At 40.0% G+C, this 20743-nt stretch overlaps 1 protein-coding gene across 4 annotated transcripts in view; it reads left to right on the top strand.

The window, feature by feature from the left end:
* Positions 1-20743, top strand: part of adamtsl3 (ADAMTS-like 3) — a 198397-nt gene that overhangs the window by 128094 nt on the left and 49560 nt on the right. For 3 of the 4 annotated variants that reach the window (XM_034581509.1, XM_034581511.1, XM_034581514.1), the window contains exons 7-12: positions 2289-2415; positions 12428-12502; positions 16617-16774; positions 18343-18454; positions 18604-18742; positions 19776-19826. The exons of the other annotated variant lie outside the window; for it this stretch is intronic. In XM_034581509.1, the coding sequence (XP_034437400.1) occupies positions 2289-2415; positions 12428-12502; positions 16617-16774; positions 18343-18454; positions 18604-18742; positions 19776-19826 (662 nt within the window). The remainder of the gene's footprint in view (positions 1-2288; positions 2416-12427; positions 12503-16616; positions 16775-18342; positions 18455-18603; positions 18743-19775; positions 19827-20743) is intronic. 4 annotated transcript variants of the gene reach the window in all.

The raw sequence follows: 20743 nt of genomic DNA, 5'->3' as shown, positions 1-20743 counted from the left end.
CTTCTATCACTCCTCCCAGCATAATTGTGAGGTCAGAGGTGAGGTTTCACATGTTACACAGCAGTGATGTCACAGGATACTGGAATACACGTGTACGTCACTGCAGCAAGTCCTGCAAAACTCCATCAACAGGGTTTACTCACTTAAGGGTGTTGCATAATTATCCACTTTCAAAGATCTTACTGTATCTGTTGTGCACATTATACCTTCAGCGTGACACCATTAAATGGTGTGCCTTTGGGCATTCAATAAATTTGGTTATCAGAACAAATATTGAACATTAATATTAAAAATATGAATATTAAATAATAACTTAAATTGATTAAAGTTACATTGGGGCACCAACCCTTCAAAGGGAAAGGGAAAAGATAGCAAATTTATCGATTAAGTCTCATGAAAGTAGAACCAGAGAAAGTAGTTGCATGCAAAGAAAGACTGTGAAGAGCATAACATAACTAACATTAACTTTCAAATAACTTATAACCAAAATATCACAGCAACACAAATCAAACTTATAAACATCACATGAATAGAACAGTCTTTGCTTAGCCTAGTATAATTTTTAAGCCCAGTTGTGTTACCCGTCCATGAAAAAGGTTGATGTGCTGTTTGAAGTCCAGTGAAGTCGTCTTGCTGGTTTGTGGCTCCTGTTGTTGTGGTTCTGCTGTGCGATGCAGCTCTTGTGCTGAAGTTCTTAGGCAGGCTCTTGCGTCGCTGCCTTTTGGAAGGTTTCAGCAGTCTGCTCCAGGCAGGCCTGCTTGAAGGTTGGTAGAGCTTGGGTAGGGAGGAAGTTTCCCTGGCTTGGTGAGTTGGAGAGCTACACCTCTCCTCCAGGAGAAGTGAGTAGAAAAGAGGTGAGCTCATGGGTCATGGGGCCCAGAGTGACCAATAGTGGTTGAAAGTTGTGTCCAGGGGCAGTTTTAACACCTAGGTGTGAAGTTGAAACACCCTGGGAGACTGAGTTCTGGAGGCTCTCCTTTGTTACCAGAACACAGAAACATGTGGTTGTAGTTTTTGGCCGCACATTAGGCCGAATTATAGTTCACAAATACTAGGTCCCAACATATCTCAACAAGTCTTTAAACCTAAGTGACAAATGTATCTTGGTGTTTATCTGCCACTTTTATAATTAAAGTTTCTGTAAATGTTGGTAAGTAAAATTGCCTTGTTAAATTTATGGCAAAATATTAAAAAAATCGTTTAAGTGTCATGGTTGATTTAGATTTAGTTTCCCCCATGAAATGTACACCTTGCTTATCAAACCATGCAGTGTGGCCATCTTATTGTTTTTTGCAGGCTGAAGTAAAAGATAAATATTCCTATCTACTTTACATCAATCCAAAGCCTTTTCTCTAATTGCATCTGATGGGCAAACCATGCCTGCGCAGTTAATTCTGAGATCATGCATTCATTTTTATTGCTGTAGACAGGAATTGTGTTACCTGAAAGGAGTCACTGAGATGACACTGATTATACATGTTTTTTTTATTTGTTGTTCATGTTTTTATTTATGTTATTTAAGCTGAATTTGAACACAGACCAGGCTTTGGGACGAGGGATGAGGCTTGAATAGGTCACCAGTCATCCACAAAGCAAAGCATCATTTAGAATTGGTGATGTTCTAAATATAGAATGGTTTGCAGTGGTTCACATGCTCACAATGATAATGTCACTGTACCATGTTCTTCTTTAGCAGGTATGTATACATGATGGTGTCATTAAAGTAAGCCCAGTAGAGGAAAATCATGAGCAGTTGTGATTGGCTGTAGTTGTTTACAGTTTGTGCACTTAGGGATTACAGCCATCACTCTGCTTTACTTTGAATTCAGTAATAAAAATAAATGAGAAATAAATAAGAATAATAATCATAATTGCATCTGGATACATTTTCTATTGATGCATTGAGGATTATTATTATCATGTGTGTCACAAATATGTTGATACTGAACATTTTTGTAAAATAGACAGAATCATAGATGTATTTCTTTGTTTATCACAGTATTCAAGAACAATTTGCTTCACAATGATATCAGAGAAAACAAGAGAGGTTCTATTATTGGAACTGGAGAATTTGGAATCTACTAAAGTTTTTTATTTTGATTTGATAAATGACTTGATATGGTTTGTTGATATTTTCCTTCATTCAATTAATCAGTTAGTCAATTATTGCCCTTTGATTGCTGTGAGACTGAATGTGAATATGCAGGCGTTGGCTTTCTGTCCCTGACCAGTGGATGAGTTGGTCGGTCCTATACCTCTTTCTAAATGTATCTGTGATGTGTGCGCAGGAAGTGGGCTGTGATCGGCAGCTGGTCAGTGGCGCTAAGGAGGATAACTGTGGCATCTGTGGCGGTGACGGCTCCACTTGCCGGCTGGTGCGAGGACAGGTCCTACCCTACCTGACACCAGAACAAGGTACGTATCTCACCACTGGCCATGCAATGACACAACCTCCATTTATGTTTAACTCACATACATGTCTTTATTCACATGGGTTCAATTTTTAAACTTTAGGTCATCCAAGCTATAAAAAGTAGGCTCTGACATTCCCTCATAGCCTTTTCCCCACTTCAAATCTCCACCACATGCTGGCCCTTTGCAAATAGCTCACTCCATTAGCTTTCTAGGTCATTTTACAGAGTAGCCTCGGCTCAGACCTGTATGTATCTGTTTTATAACAGTAGACACAACATGTGTTATCCCTGCCCAGCCTTCCTCCCAGTCAGACCCTATGGGAGGTAAATGATAAAGCTGGAGGTCTGTCTGTCCGGATCATTGTCTTCAGCATTTATTAATCAAGGTTCTGCTATAAAAATGCCATCTGGCTACAACAACCCACCCACTACATGCAGCTGCACTATTCACATATAATTACCTTTTTTTTTTCTTGCATTATTTTCAGATTGAACTCCCAGAGATTTAATTAATAGCTGTGTTTAGGCCAAATCTGGTCTTTTCATATTTTTTTTTCTCATCTTTGCTTGTTTGATATTGTTTGATAATTACCAAAAAACACTGCACACAATAAGAAGAACCTAGCAGAAAATGCCTGGTTGGAAATGGAATATGAGCAATGTAACTGGTTTGTCTTTGATAATGGCCAGTACCAACAATGTTTATGTCTTTATTTTTCTTCATGAGCAGTCACATAATATTTGTGTAGAGAGATATCAGTGGAAATACTGTCAATAGATTATGGGTGCACAGCCTTTGACCTGTTAACTGTGAAAAATTGACTTTCTATATCTGTAGAATATTTTGCATACATAAACATAGATATAGTATATCTGATTTTCTTAACAATTTTAGTAATTGCATGTAGTATATAAACACTATTAAAGCCTAAGGTACTATATACAGTAGACAAAACTCCAACACACTACAAAACACAATTTGCTATTATATTATGTCGATAGGTTAACAGAAAATAATTTTTTAGGGTGTTTTATTCCCCAGAGCAGATATCACTGCAGTATTTGTGCATACCACATCTTCACAGGGGTTTTATTCTGTGCTTTTTGCCAAGCCTAGCCTACCTTCTACCTTAGGCAGGGAAATGCAGTAAAGCACTTTAAAGCATAAGTGTCCACCCACCACTCCAACCCCTCCAAAACCTTTGAAATTAAAATGCCCCCATCCCTTTGGGCTTTCTTGATCTTTACTTCCAACTTTCTTCTCCATGGGGGGCATTCTCTTAATGTTGCATTCTTGATTTTATACCCACGTATCTACAGGATTACTGTTGCAGTGGCATACATGAGTTCAGTGGGTTATGTGGTGGTGGTTGTGGGGAGAGTGAGTTGAGCTGTGTTGACATTTGAAAATTTTTCCTCTGGGCACAATATTCATCCTCAGCTCAGTGGATGCAGCTGTCATACCTGGTCATTTCTGATAGTGCTGTACTATCTACTAGTTTAACACTGCTCTCTTTTGATCACTATTATAGGGGTCAACCTGTTGGTCCTGCAGTTTGAGCAGGTTTGGGTCATCTCTCTTAACCCTAACCCGTGTCTCAGGTGAACAGGGTATATGTGATATAAATAGTGGTGCACCGATGTATCGGCCGTATATCGGTAGCGGCCGATATTCGCCTCGTTTACTGCCATCGGCGTATCGGTAATAAACTTGACTTTCACCGATAACATTGGCCGATGTTCATTGGTATGTTTTCTGCAGCCTGCCAATCTGGCATCCAGATTATGGTACACTGACGCCGGGTTTACACCGGGCGCTGAAGCGCCGCGCAGCACAGTGCCAAGGAAAGCCAGGCGCCTCCCATCCACCCCCCTGTTAAACCTTTGTGCGGTTCACATGGGCTGCGATGCGCCGCGCCGCGCCCTTCACCGATGGTTTCGGCGTGCGAGCGAGCGTATCGCGAGCGTATCGCGCCAGGAAACAGACTGAAAAATGATTTTATATGATATAAATGATCAAATATGCATCCCATACTTTGTATTCCCCTTCTGTTGTCCTGGAGTTTTAATTTTCCCAATTTTCCCAATCACATAATTAAATGTCCCCCTCTGCCCATCCACTACAGCCACACAAGCAGTCATATAGATAAAAAGAGAGAGAGGGGGGGGGGGGCTAAAGGCTTGCTTGGAGAATACGTCATTTACCCCGACACCCGACATTGAACGGGTTACATACAACAACAAGCGGAGAATCGCGGGCTGACCGGCGCGGAGAAATGCGGGTCCGGTGTGCACAGCCATGGCATCTAAAGTTACACTTGTCACTTTTTCTGTTTTTCATATTATTCAAGTAATAAACAAATATCGGTATCGGCTATCGGCTAGATTGTTGTTTTAAATATCGGTATCGGTATCGGCCAAGAATTTCCATATCGGTGCATCCCTAGATATAAATACATATCTACTTACAATGTGGTGCAACCACTCTCCCATTCACCTAAATGTGAAAGCTGAGGTCCTGAGGTAATGGAGCATTGGTACTGTATCAGTTCAAGGATGAGGAATTAAAGCCAGTTTCAATGTTAACATATTAATGCTTGAAGGTGACAGATATTTCTTTTCATTCTGTGGCAGTTCTGTTCATGTGAAATTCTATATAAATGAAATAAATTTGAATTGGCTTCATTTAAAAAATGTGGAGATGTAGAGAGAAAGATATTTATTGTTAGACTTCACATTCTAGCTCACAGCCCATTCCAAACAGGCAGCTATCGAGCAAGTACTGCACTACTTTTCTGAACCAGACAGTATTTCAAGAAAAACATAATCCTGACTTCACTAACTAGTTTTTCCCACCGCTTCATCACCCTTTCATTAGGTTATGGAGTGTTGTTAAAAGAGCTTGAAAAAACAAAAATTTAATAAGATCATTATTATATTTATTTATTTCATTTTTTATTTAGAAAATTTAGGTTGATATGCGAGAGGAACTCTTAGTTAACTTTTAGTTCACTCTATGTGGATTGTCGCTGAAGGAGCTGCCCAGTGCTGTGATGGTGTCCTGCAGGGAGTGGGACTGGTTGACTATTAGAGAAGATAGATTCGCCATCATCCTCCTCTGTCCCACCACCTCCACTGGGTCAAGCAGGTATCCCAGGACCGAGCTGGCCCTCCTAATCAGTCTATCCAGTCTCTTCCTGTTAGCTGTTGAAATGTTGCTGCCCCAGCAAACTACTCCAAAGATGATGGCCGATGCCATCACATCCATCTTATTGGTTAGAGAACTTATATTCCTCATGACGATAGACGGGAGGACGGGTCTGTAGCATCTCCTCCTCGCAAGACCTGTCTCCTACTCCACAGCTTGTGGGGGACGTTGGGTCTCTCCTTGGGCAGCATCCCTGTGTTACAGAGCGCTAACAGCCGGTCCCCTTTAGTGTGACGTGACACTGGACAAGATTCACACTCTAAACCTCAATCTAATATACAAGGTTTTCATGGTGGGTTTTTTCAGATTCCCATACACAGGACACAGAGCTTTTAGCTTAAGACCTTTTTATTGCTGCACAAAATCAGATACACTCGTTCCCTGTCAACGCTCTCGTTCTGCCTGGTTGACTTAATGCTCCCTGCATCTTGTCTTATGCCTGTGATCTCCGCAGAGCGCCAACCCCGATCTGTGTGCAGCATGTCTATTTCTGTCTCTTCCTCTGTGTGTCTCAGTCCAGTTGCTACTGTATTTAAAGTAGAGTGAAATAAGACAGCTCAATGCAGCTGTGCCAGTAAACTTGCGTGGCACTGTTCCTGTGGAGCCAGCTCCGCACCGCCTATCTCTCATACCGCTAATTGCTCGAACCACGCCCACCTCCATACTCACTTTCAGTCAGTTTGAGGACGGCACTATTAAAGGAGACAGGTCCCTGGATCTTTTAGATATCTATTGTCCTCCCACAACTTGAAATATCAGTCCATATTCATCTTGAACCTATAGAGACATACACTACTCTGCAACTCCTTTCAGTGCACATGCACTTTCAATGCATAGTTTGGCAATTGATGATGCCACAGGGTCCCCCACACACAGCCAGAGACAAACTGGTTGCTTTTCAGCATCTTTTTCTTAAATCACCACAGCACATGTGAGCAAACATAAACTCAACCAACCTAAACAAACTGGATGCCAGCAATGTCTGCTGGCAAAGTGACATTTGAAACTTTGTTGCTATTCACTAGTCTCATGCTGACGTGTCATTGCTCTTGAGAATGAGGTTGCTGTGCAGAAATACAATACCGTCAATATTGTGCCATTAGAACATTAGAACATGTAACGCAAACTTGCCTCTTTGGCAGAATAAAACACCAACTATTGTACTCACTGTGCTCGTGCTGCTGTCGAGATGTTTCCTCAGCGACAAAGTGCCTAGTTTTCGGCTATCAAAAGCTAATACTTTTTGGCATCGTTTACAAGCAGCAAAGCCACTGCCAACTTTGTTCTCAGAGTCTTTGATGATACCAAATTTGTCCCAAACGTCCGACTTGGCTCTCGACGATGTGTTGTCCACAATTTGGTATTCACCAGTGACAATTTTTGTCTTTATATCATCCATTCTGATCTACTAGCTAGCAGCAAGCCCACAGATTGATCTCTGCCTGCGGGTCCCCATCTCTGGCTGTTATTCTTTAACATGAATATAAAAACTCTTAACTTTTTCGATTGTGACGTCCCTCCTCTGCAGCTCTGCTGCCTTTTAACAGCCCTCACCTGCGCTGATTGATCCTCTTGTAATCCCCAGATGTGTGTCATATTCTAGCACATATTTCACCTCAGCTTATATCTACGGGATGACCCTGTGTTATGGAAGACATCTTGCCCTGTCCCTGTGCTGAAGTTGCCTGTTTCAGTGTCACCAGTGACTAGCAACCAGTTTTGTTGAACAGACACAGGATGAAAAGATTTGAAAACCTGTTCCTGGATTCAAGCTTTCATAAGTCCCCTGCCAGTTTGCCTTCCAACCAGCTGTCCAAGTGGATGATTCAATCATACTACCTTACCTACAGGCCAGGGGCCACATTCTCCACAACTGTGTCAAACACAATGATGAGCAGTATTGGAGATTTTCCCATTCCTTTTCTCTTCACAATACAGACCTGAAACATACAGAGGTGTTCACATAATGCCACAGTTGTTGGATGCATCAGTGGGGGGAGTGTGGCAGAGTACAAGAGGCTGGACTAATTTGAGCTGAACCACCAACATTGGCAAAACAAAGATGCTGGTGGTGGACTTGAGCACATCGAGGACTTCTTCTACTCCCCTTCACATAAGGTGAAATATGGTGCAGATGGTGCAGGGTAACAAATACCTTGGTGTCCACTGGACCAGGAACTCTGCTGCTCACTACAGAAAAGAAGGCCAGAGTTAACTGGAGGCAGGGGTCCTTCAACATCTGTGGCCTCATGCTTTGGATAACTTAAGGGTCTGTGGTGGCCAGCACTAGTTCTGCACTGTGGTCTGCTGAGGCTGTAGCCTGAGGGTAGCTGACACAAACTGACTAAACAAACTGATTCAAGAGGCTGGCTCAGTCAAGAGGGTGGAGCTGGATCCTCTGCATGTGGTTTGGGAGAGGTATATTGTGAGATCTCTTTTCCATCATGGACAATGTCTCCCACTGTCTACATAGTTTTCTGGTTTGCCTGAGGAGTGTTAAGCCAGAGAGTGAACTTCTCATGAAGGAAGAACTTCCATCCAGTTATACAATTTCTGCCCATTCTTTTGATGTTAAACAATTTTTACAATTTTCACAATCTACTGCACTACTGCTAACTTAAGTTCAAACTACTAACCTGTACACCTCATCACCTTCTCATTTCCATATGCACTCAATCTGCTGTTAATAATCTACTTATTTATTGTTGACCCACATTTTAACCCTTTCATTCATTTTAACCTTATTTATACCTCAATATATTTTGAAATTACTGTTAATCCACTTGGTTTTTTCAATTAAAGCTATTTATTGTTGTTCCTTTTCTATTTCTAAAATTGTATTTTAATATTTTACTTATTCAATTGCTCTTTAGGTGAATGTTGAATAGCTGTAGCAAAGAAACAAAGAAATATCCTCTTGAGCATGATGAACTTTTTACAAGGCTTTTGTTTAAACCTTTAGGTGCTGAGGTTTGTGTTACTTTGCAAACCCTAAATATATGTAAATGTTTCTGAGACTGGTGTGGCCCAACAACATGGTATTGATTATGATTCGTGGCCCACACTCGTTTTATCAGATGCTTTTTATTTGACATTGATCAGACTGATTTATACTCTTTGTTTTAAATGTTTTAGTGTATGAGATTCATTGGCATCTACTGGTGAAGTTGCATACTGCAACCAAGTAAAATGCCCCACACTCACCTGTGTCTTTCCAGTGTGGAGGAGAACCTGCATTCAGATAACATAAAAATGTGAAGGGTCCTGGTCCTTTGGTTTGTCCTTTCTGGACTATTGTAGAAACACAGTAGTGCAACATACAGGACACTGTGGAAGAGGACCCACTCTCTCAAGTGGATGTAAACTGATGAAAACATAATTTTAAATATTATTATTATTTCATATCTGCCAATAGATCCGCCTTTTTAGTCTATCCTGTCTTCTCTACCTTTCCCTTATCCTAAATGTCCCAAAAGAAGAGATAATAAAATAAACCAAATATGAACATTCATGGATACCTTGGTAAGCAGGTTTATTTACCATTGCAGGCGCACAGAGAATCACCTTTGTTCCTCTTTATCCATTATTCATGATTCCACTGTTCGGCGATTGCATTTGGAATATGAATTGGCCACAGTATTCCCTCAAGTTTATGGCTTGAGCAGACTCATAAAATGAGCTTCGAACTGTTTATTCTGTGTTTCATTTCACTAATTTATTTAGATGGTTTTTTTTTTTTTTTACATTTAATCTCCATTTTAGCTTTCAGAAAAAATGCAAAAGACTGCAGCTAAATTTATTTCATTGCTCCCATAAATTTGGGACATTGCAGATGCAGTTTCCAAGCATAATTATGTTAAGGGAAAAAATTGCCCATGGCTTGCAGCCATGGCAGCTTAATTGTTTAAGCTCAACGCTCATTTGGTGGAACAGTGGAACAGTAACTTTCATAAAATGTGGAAAATAGAATCAACCCTCCACTTGTCTATAAAGGTCTTGCATCATCACCACACCTCCTCACTTAACCACAAAGGGAGAAACACTTCTGCTGTGAGAAGTCAGGAAGTATTCTTGCAGGCTGAAAAACAGAAATCCTTCAGCAGCAGTAAATACCTTCAATAGTTTCGCTGTGTGCTGTTTGTGTATACTGTGAGCATGACCCTAAGAGAGTCTCATGATTGACTAGTTAGTAGAGCTCACTGACGTATCACTGCACACGTGGATGTTATTTAGCTCTGCAGAGTTGATCAGTGCTGCTGTGCAGTTGTAAAACAGGCAGATTTAGGGCTGGCAGTGACTGTAGTGTGGTGGTCTCCATTAGTCAGTGTTCGCAAAACAGTGAGAGGCTTTTACCACAAGCAGGGAGTACAGTGAGGGAGACATGTTATTTTATGTGAGGGATTTCAGTGCAAGTCTCTTCTCAGATTAATGCTGCTAAATAAAAAGTGTATTTATCGATTTGTACTGACATGCATAACAAGCTGAAGGATTCGGCCATTTGGGAAAAAAAATGGCACTAACATGTAATTTCTTCTGGTTTATTTGAATGCATCCAATACAGCTTAAATTTTAAAGATGATTTGTGGTTATGGATCCTGCACAGGTAGCTGCCAAAGGTGTGCCTCTGTCTGGTCTGCAGGGCTACAGAGGTTTACACCTGAAGTGTGTTGAAAAGAGGCCCTGTTACCACACACTTGAAAATTTAATACATTTTTATACTGAGGCAAGAATAGGGCGAGTGAGACAGAAAGATTCAAGATTCAAGAGTTTATTGTCATATGCACAACGATAACATTAAGCAGTCGCTTGCAATGAAATGCTTGGGTCACAGGCTCTCTTATAACAATGCTCAATCAAAATTTAAAATTTAAAATAAAATATGCATATCTAAGATATATATATACACCTAAAGAAAAAAAGAAAAACAATAGTGCAAGTGTGTGCAATAGTGCAAAATATGCAATAGTGCAAATATGCTAAGGATAGTGCAAATATGCTAAGGGTAGTGCAAATATGCTAAGGAGCATAGAAAGGATTCTAAAGGATTGTGGAAGGAGAGTCAGACTTGTCAGAGTTGTCAGAAAATGAGGTGGAGGCGGGTTGGACAGCAGGGCTGGAAGGTGAAAGCTCAGAGGAGGACATATCATCTTTCAAGGGGCCTGAGCAGGGACGACATGAAGACTCTCACTGTCTGTTATGGATAAGCAGCAATGTGTAAGCATGTGGTTCTGAAGTATTATGGAAGAACAGTGTCTAAATGAGAGCCTTGGAGTTGAATCTACACACACAAGAAATTAAAATGAGTTTTAATATTTCATGTTAACATTCAACACACATGAATCCATGAGCAACATGAGTAGCAGGATGAGATTGAAATCCTCGCCTGGCCCCATTTAGAAGATCAGACGACGTTTGGAGCGACTTCTTTCTTGAGGAAACTCAGTTAGATGGCAGTGATGATTATATGATTATTTTGAGATTGTGGCACCGTATTAAATCTATTTCCACACAACTTGTCAAAGATATCTATGTTTACAATTTGGGCATTTTCTTAGACAGTAATAGACACCTTGACAGACTCTGTCATGACTCTGGATGTTGATGTTGGCATCCAGTCATTTCAGAACTTTGGTTGAGGGCCAAAATGTGAAGTATATTCATGTCTGAAATTAAAACAGCACTGTATTTAAGACAAACAGCTCATTTAGAGACCGTCAAAAGTCTGACAAGAGGCACAGTTTACATTACACTGGGCTACACAGTGGTATATGTGCAAGGAAGTGATAGTCATCAAAGATCGCTCAATGACTGTGGCAACTTTCATGCCATTTATATTTTTCAGAGAGATGTTTTAGGTCTCACACCCCCGTTGTTGTACCGCAGTACCGCCGTGCCGACACTTTGAACCAGCAAACACAGGAAGCAATAAAAGGCATTCCTTACAACACATCCAGTTAGTCACCTCTGTTTCTCATAGCAAGAGCGGGGGAAGCTTCGGGTGTAAGCTCATCCTCGAGCTCGCAGCAGAAGTACCTCAGTGACGGTGGATGGACCTGACACAGCATCGAGGGTCGGCCAATCACATTAGAGTAAAAAAACATTTATCAATACCAATTCACTGTTAATAAAAGTGTGTCCGGTGGAAAAACTCCAACAACCAATCAAAGAGCAGCCTCAGGTCTTACATTCACTCTTACCACCCACACCAGGAAGTATATGTATTTAGACAGAAATTAACCAAATGCAATTTGACTTACATAGAATGCTCACATGTGCTCACAGTCTACCAGGTGCATTGTACGAGTTTCTGATATCTATTTAAATAATCTAATTAAATTATGTTTAACATGGGTTAGGGTTAGGGTTTTTTCTCAGGATGTTGGAGGGGGGTGTATTAACAAGCTGCCACAGGTCATCACAACGACAGACATGAGCACACAGACATACACTCACCCTGTCAAAACACTTCCACTGTAATCTTTAATGTGTTTAAGCCTGTTTTTTTTTAACACAACTGGCAACAGCATATCAGACTTTGTCACTACCATGTGTTACTTATTTCCATTCCCTTCTGTTACACTATCAGCTCACCAAGTTGTAATGGTAATGAAATGAAGTCAGTTAAACAGAATCTCACATTCAGTAAATCCCACTTCCTGATGGTTTGAGGATGTGGATGGAGAACACGGCTCATCAATTCTTCACTCAGTTATGCACAAGTTTCCTCTAATTTACAACCATTCTGTATTTTGTGCTGTGTTTTTATGTTGAAATGAAACCTTTCTTTCCTTCTGTCCAACTGCAGCTCATAAGACAGTTCTGGAGGTGCCAGTGGGAAGCCGCTTTCTCAGACTCAGTGCCAAAGGACCTGATGTGATATGTGAGTGTCAACACTGATCGTGTATGTTTAATTCCCTCTGTTGAGTTAACCACTGTGTTGCAACAGTTTACACCAACCAAGATTCAAGGCATTTAACACTGGTCGAGAAGCAAAATTATAATGAACAAAAACAAAGTTACAGTGTTACTATTTGGCCAAATAGGGACAGAGTTTTTATAGCCAAGGTGGGCTTAAGAGTCTGACAAATGTCTCTTGTGACGAGCTGGCTTTTATACACAAGGTTTGGAACACACAGCTGTCCTCAGTCAGCTCACCATCGATTCGCTATCACCCGTCCTGCAACTGGAGAAAGAGGTTGACATTGATCTATCTTCCCTAAGTGTGCAGACACTGCGTATTTGATCAAACAGTTCACTGGTACATCCAGTTCATAGTACACAAACATTTCTTATTATTACACTTTAGCAACCATTCCTAGTAGAGCATAATGCTGATCCAGGCTATTTTAACTATATTCACTAAGCATATTCAGGTCAAACAGTTAGATCTAAAGATTTCCATTACACTATACAAAACATTGTGCTTCACAGCTGGGCTTTCCATAGGAGTGTTTTTAGTCAAATAGTTGCCGTCCAACTATTTTCACCCAGGTACAAATACAAACTCTAGTACTTTATGTAGGTGTGTAATGTATTTGTGATACATGCTTTTAATTTTGTAACTTCAACAGAAAAACACTGTTCAGCCAAGGCACTGCATCAGAGCAGGTTGATGCTTTTAGAACGTCCAAACCTCCTGGCATAAACACACAGGGCCTTCTAAACCACTACAGGAGTGTTTTATCAGGAGAGCACAGCTGTTTGAAGCTGTTTCTCAGGACGGACTGTGTGTGCTTGCTATTCTCTCCACTGAAAACAAAGTTGCATCCAAGATGAATTTCACAGATCTCACTGCTGAGTTTGCTGCCAAGAAAACAAGTGGCTTTCATTAAACTCATTTCATTTAGTCCATGGTAAGTCCATCCCATTGAGTTATGACAGGATGTCTGATTCCACCAAAATGTCACATTTGCTACAGAGTTAAAAATACACTGGACTTCATTCCTATTGGCTATTCATGTTTTTCTCTTTCTTACTCTTAAGACTCTGTGGTGTTTATGTTGCACAATTTAACTGAGATAATGTATGTTATGATTTTGGGCTATTAAAATAAAATTGAATTCCGTTCAATTAGGGTTACTTTGTTTGTCCATATGCACGTGTAATGGAAATTTACTTAATAACTTCTTAGTTTATGCTTACAGCAGACCTTTCCATCTAGGGTACAGCTCAATATAAACTTTATGGTGCTCCCACTGTCTAGCATGTGAGCCCATTGTCTGTTCATGTCTTGCAGAAGTTGATCCTGAGATCACCTGAATTCTCTAGTGACCTTTTGCTCTACTCTGGTTTAACTGTGTTTGTCCTTTGTTTGAAGAACTCAGCTGACTGACACAACACCCTAACCATAAATTATACTATTTCCTCTCCATCACATTTAGGATGCAGCCTATAAGTCACACCTTTACAGACTATATGTTCCAGACACAGAACAATACATTCACACATCCCCCTCTGCGTGTTTTGGGGTCAGGAGGTATCCCACACAGAGACACTTAAATATGAGCACAGACACTTCACTTTTCATCTCACTTGCAACCTCCACCCTGTGTGATCCTTTCTGCAGAAAGCTTTTACAAATAAACTTACAAAGACAACTTGTCTTAGAACGTCGTTTGTTGACCAATTTCCACGACACATGTTAATGACCACGGCCTCTAATGCCACATTCTGTAGCTCAGTTGGTAATGGAGCAACCATGTTTTAGGCAGGCCAAAAGTTTGGACTGAATCTGAAACTGAGCTGTGGTAAACTCACCCAAACTTGATTTGCATGAATAGAATTTATTTAAATAGAATTTTTGAAATGGGGAGACCTGACCCAAACAGACCTTTATGGGGAATGTAAGCCACGTTGAACAGAAGCATCAAGCATCTGTTGCAAAGTGGACCAGAGAGCAGGACTGTGTGCTCGCAGATATTCTTAGCTTGAATTCAAAAGCTTAATTACTTTACTTATATATCAGGGGGATTCATCCTGTTTTTGGAACTATTAATCTCACACAGGGTCCAACTGTAGTTTTAATGAATGATGTTCATAATCAACATCGTTGTAAGCTGTTGTTGCAACCAAAGTGATTAAGTTCATGACTTCCTGCCTAGAACTAAATAGCAACTATGGACCTTAGTTTATTAAGAAATTCTTGTAATCAAATGGGATGGATATGGATTGGAAAATGGGGTCATGATGAATGTTTCATTAAAACACTTCCATTTTCTGGATATGAAATAAACAAAAAGCTCCAACTTGGCATGAAACCTGTGATTTACGTGTCCGGAGCAGTTTGAGTATTTGTTCGTCATTTGGGGTTTCCTGACCTGTTTTATCGTCAGCTGTTGAGACAGCCCACGATGAACCCAGCACATGTACACAAGCTAATATACTCAAGCTCCTACACGTTGCCGAAAACCGCTGGATTTACTGGATGTGTTCTTTGTCAGATGGTTCAGAATTGAGGAGTTAATTACTTTAACAGATCATTCATCAACTACCAGGAGATGACTGTGGTGGACAGGGAACACTGAAGCTGAAGAGAGGGAGAGACCATAGTAAAAGAGAGGAAATCAAGCATTCGACTTGGCTAACTCAAGTCCTCCAAGTTCATGAACTCCTGAAATCAAATATTATCAGTCTACTCATCATTTTTTATTATTTACTGGCTTTTTGATGAATAATCGAAATGTGTCACATGTATACAAATTTAGTACGAGAAGCAAGTTGGCCTAAATAGTGCAGCTAATAAAAAAAATACCACATGTAAACATAATGTGGGACTGCCCCACGAGTGTAGGGCCACAGTGACTGCAGTAAATGCAGCAGTACATCCAACTAGTGTGCTTTTCTTGCAAAGTCTCAGTTAAGTAAACTCTGATTGAGCTGTTCCTGTTAGAAGGAAGGCAGTTCTTTGCAATTTTCAATATACAATCCCTTATTGATTCACAGTCTGAATCATCCTCATCAGATATTTGGAACTGTGGCAGCACATGAGCCTCTGAATCTTTTATTTTGAAAAATGAAACTAAATGTTGTGTCATTGTCTCCTAAGGGCCAATGAGAATGAGAGTAAGAACAGACCAGACACAGGTACAGTAGATGATATAATGTGCAGATCTGTCCCAATCCTGTAGTCGAGGGACATCTCGTCTGCTAATGTTCGCTAAATGAACGCTGTTGCCATTATATACAGTCTATGGTTCATGCAAATATTACAATGTGCTCAAATTGAATTACTGCATCAAAATGGGTTGCTGTTCTTGTTATCAAACAATCAAACTCCCTTCAAATTCAGAAAAGGCTCATCGCACTGAAAGAGTGATATTAGTGTTCTTTGCAATGGTTACAATGGTGATGTCATATACTGCAATATACAGAGCTTTCTGATGGGACAAATTGATGGGACACAGTTTCTCAAAGATGTAGCAGTAATGATTCAAATTGATGCAAGTCACATAAACCTGACTGATCAAGAATGATGGATATGACTTCCAAGGGTTTTCTGCTGAGGAATATTGGTAAATTGCTCTCTAATGGTCATGTCAAAGTTTAAAGCATACAATCTTGCTGTGGGGAGGTTCATGGATAAGTTACCATTGAATCAATTGAAAACCGGGCATCCCTTTATAGATGTCAACAGCTATCACAGATACAAGTTAGAGAGTTCAAATGAATTTCATTCTCAGGGTGGCTGCATTTCAAGATTAGGAGAGGAGCTCCGACATTTGGAAGGAGGAGAACTGGTGGTTGGGCCATCTGACAGGACACCTCTCCAGGGCCACCTGCTGAGCCTGCTGCCACCACAGCACCAGAATGACCAGCATTAAGTGGATAGATTGAACATAACAAAGTGATATTGTGTCTCACATTCACATTAATTACACTAATGCCAAGGCCTTTTTCTGTTTACTGAATATGACTTTTTCTTTGAAGTTAAAATGTGATGTTATGATTGAAAGTGTCAAGTGATAAATATCCCACTTGTTGTGTCTCTCCCTCAGCCATCGAAGCCATCTCTCTTCAGGGAAGGAAGGAGGAGACCAGTCTGATGTCCACAGGCTCTTACGTGATAGGAAACACCTCCTTGGATTTTCAAAGAGGGACAGAAAGGCAGACACTCAGGACACACGGTCCACTCAATGCAGATTACTTTATCAAGGTGAAAAAAAACAACTTCTGATGTCCATATTTTATTATACATACGAGAGATACAACATAAATAAATACGTCTATTACTCAATATGTAGAAATGCCAGGAGCTGCTCAATCTTACAGAAATATCTCCTCACATGACCGTGTTGTTTCACGACCCTCTTTATTCTACAGTGTATAGCAAAGACAAGCTCTTGAGCTCAACACTTTCTCTACACAGTCAGAAGTCTTGCAAAGATAAAAGCCTTTTCAATTACCTTCACCAATGTGACCAATATAAATATAATTTTTCTACAAGTCACCAAACTATTGGAGCTTTTACAAGAACAGATACATTTATATTGAGAAGTCCCCAAACAATAATTAATGTATCCGAATGTGTGTGGATCAAAACCTTATCTATCTCATTCTTCTATGTACGGAGCTCCATTGTTGTCTAGAAACTCTCAAAACCACATTCATGAGCCACACCATTGCATTACGTGAAATGGTTCTTCATTACCATGAATACACTAATTGTAGTTTGTTTTAAATCAATCTCACATACATATTCCCACTGGAGTGTGTATGTAAGATGGTAGGCAACAAATCTAAAGCTGAAATGTGTCCACAATCAATGATCAATTTTCTCTTGTTTGAGTTGTGTTTGATAAAAAAAAAAATTAAATACTACAGTTCCCAGTTGTTTTAGTAAATTGTTGAGCCTTTTTTTTTAAGAAGAACTTATTATTTTGTTAAGTAGGCTATGCACAACACTTTTCTTCTGAACTCATGGGGAAAAGGTCCGGAGAAATGACTGTTACTTCCTGGAGACTTATTGTTACAGTGAGGTTGCAATCGCTTAGTGTCATAGTGCTTGAAAGAGACCAAAACCAAAGTGGTAATGTAACTGTGTCTGAAATTACAAAATATCATCAATGGAATTGGGGCTGAGTGACAACAGTAGGAAACTGCACAGAGGCCAGTGATTATCTGACAACTTTTCAAATTCACGAATGACAATGAATGATGAATGAAGATGGATGCATTTGTGGTGAAGTAGCATTGCAGGCACAAATTCCACGTGTGTTCGGTGTATAGAAAGCACATTCAGTAGTTTAGTGGATACGTTTAAATCCTATCCAAAACTGTGAGGTTGTGACCTAAACTTCAATTCCATCATCAAAAGAAAAGGAAGGGCTGTTCAATAGCACACATTCTACTATCTGAGGCAGCTGTTTGCTCTTTGAAAGAAGATGGAACGATTTCATTTAGAAACACTGACAGAGTCAGTTTGTGTCGAAGTGTAAATCAGAAATTTAAGGGGGGGGTTGATCATCCACTTATCTTCTATACTGTTGTCACTTCTATGAGTTCATTCTGTCTTCTCTTCTTCTTCGTTCGGTTTATTGGCAGGTGGCAACCAACGTCAAGGTGCATTACTGCCATCTACTGTGTCTTCTCTTGTACACCAGAGTTTTATAGTCACTTGTAGAGCTCCGCTGTGTTCTACTTTCCTCTGATGTTCTAGACTATGATATCCTCTACTTTACACTACTTAACACAATCCTGTTCTTCACCCGACATGTTGTCCAGATGAAGTACGGAGGCCCCAAGGACACAGTTGTCCAGTTTCTGTTCTACCAGCCGATTAGGTACCAGTGGAGGGAGACTGAATTCTTCCCCTGCTCTGTCACCTGTGGAGGAGGTGAGGGGGCTGTCAGTTGATAGTAACTGCAAACAGTTTGCATGTTTTATGATCGTTTAACATTGTTTCTGTTTTTGTTATCCTCTGTTGAAGCTGTTGTATGTCCAGCTTCACCAGTTTAAAGAGCCTCTGTCCAATATCCTCCCCAGGCTACCAGCTCAACTCTGCAGAGTGCACAGACATCCGATCCAACCAGACCCTGCCTGAGCATCACTGCAACAGCTATCCTGAAAACACCAAACCAACACCGAAGCTCAAGGAGTGCAACATGGACCCCTGCAAAGAGGGGTAGACATCATTTTCAGTTTTATTTTACATTGGTGATATCATAGGAACATTTTATCTATGGCTATTATAAAGACTTATATTTAACTACCGTGCAGTGACTGTAAAAGTAATGACTAACTATGGACATCATTAGACTTTACGATGCATCATTCTACCAAGTGCGTATTTCTGTTCTGGTTACTTGCTTATTGATAAACAATATTATAATTGTGCCAAAGTGAGCAAAGACCAGTTTTCATCTGTTGTTCCTTGCTAGATGTTATAATTTCTCCTAAACATATAGATAGAAAATGTTAAGAACAAGAACGCTACTCTATGTGTTTTATAAGCTGCAGGTGAGACGAGTAAAATCTGTTTAAGAAGCACATTTAAACAGATACAAGCAATAAGCACACACAGTAAACCATAGAGCATGTACAAACAAGCATGCACATACAATACAATACATACACAAAGACAGGCGTTGATCCTGTGATGACCTGAAAACTGCAGAGATTCAGACTGAAACAAATGTTTCACATTGCATACAATCCACTGAGTCTCAAATGATTAGTTCAACTGTTGGGAATGACATTTATTATTTTGACTTTAAAAGAGGCCCAGTCCTGTTAGTGCTCCAGGCTTTTTGGCAATGCTGGAAGGACTTTGCTGAGGATCTGATTAGACAGAGCTCAGAGTTTCAGGCCAAGCCAACTTATTACAAGTTCAAAACCTCCCAGATATATAAGAGAACACGTAAAACACTAATTTGCAGCCCATTAATGAAGGGCTGGATCAATGGATTTGATCAATAGGCTGAAGAGCAGAAATTATAAATCGGCAGTAAAAAGCATTTTCTTTTGACACCCTTTTATGACTTTATTACGACCATGAAGGCCGAAGCTAAGAAGTTAAGAATCATTCTGAGTGCTCTTACAGTTTTCATGTATGCCTTCACAGGATTCCCTATATGACGTCAAGGCATGCTGTTCTGACAGCATGCCATAATCTTATAAACTGAGAATTCTGTTGTGTAATATTTTGTTTCCTCTAGTGATGGATTCAAAGAGGTGATGCCATATGACCACTTCCAACCTCTGCCTCGGTGAGTAACTCCTACAATCTCTCATTTTAAAAGTTACTGGAAACTGTTCTTCACAACTTTTTTCTACCGTTTGACATATTTCCAGTTTGGAGAGAGTGTTGGCTGAGGTCTAACACGGGAGGTGAGGGGGCACAAAGTGAGACATTTGTGATTGTAATTACTGGTTGGAATACGCCCATGATGCACCCTGGAGTAACAAGGGGAGAAGTAGCAGTTAGAAGTATGAAAATAAGAGTTATTGAGAGTCCTTTCAGCATATTTAACTTCCCTCTCTGGGAGGGCTGCTGTAAATCCTCCACACAAGATGCCTGGAGGAATTTATTAACATGTGACACAACAGCCTTCCAAAGTTATTAGTCATACATTTTTACATTCTTAGTAGGAAATAGTGACTCACTTTAATAATTTACTTTTATTTTTATTGTGTTGTCACCTAAAATGTTACATTTGTCTTAAATTATAGTATTTATGTTATGAATGATTAAATACAATTTAATAAACTAGAATGTACTAAACTTTTTGCTGGTGAATGTAGTGGCACATTTCACAGCTAAAGAGCCATACATTTTTCTCAGAGGTTGGTGGACACCAAAGCAGATTTTAAAGATGAGTGAATTTAGGACTCAAATTCATTAGGTGAACAAAATCCTGATGCCAAAGGAGGGATTATGCTATGTGTGTACATTGGATGTGTGACTGCCTTCAAACAATTTATATGAGTTTAAAAGGTGGTGGTATATAAATAAATTTCCACTGCTCTCAATTGGCCAAAAACAAAAGGCAGAGCAGCCGTCATTTCACTGGAGTTTTAATAAATCAAAGCAAAGAACAAGATGAATAATAAAATATAGTCTGGGTTGTGAAAAGCCTCTCCGCTACTACACTCCCTTCAGCCGCAAACAGATTGAAAATACCTG

This window comes from Hippoglossus hippoglossus, chromosome 3 (genome assembly GCF_009819705.1).
Source record: "Hippoglossus hippoglossus isolate fHipHip1 chromosome 3, fHipHip1.pri, whole genome shotgun sequence".
In the NCBI taxonomy this organism is placed as follows: domain Eukaryota; kingdom Metazoa; phylum Chordata; class Actinopteri; order Pleuronectiformes; family Pleuronectidae; genus Hippoglossus; species Hippoglossus hippoglossus.
The sequence above is the reverse complement of the archived record's forward strand: the minus strand, read 5'-3'. Positions and strand labels throughout refer to the sequence as shown.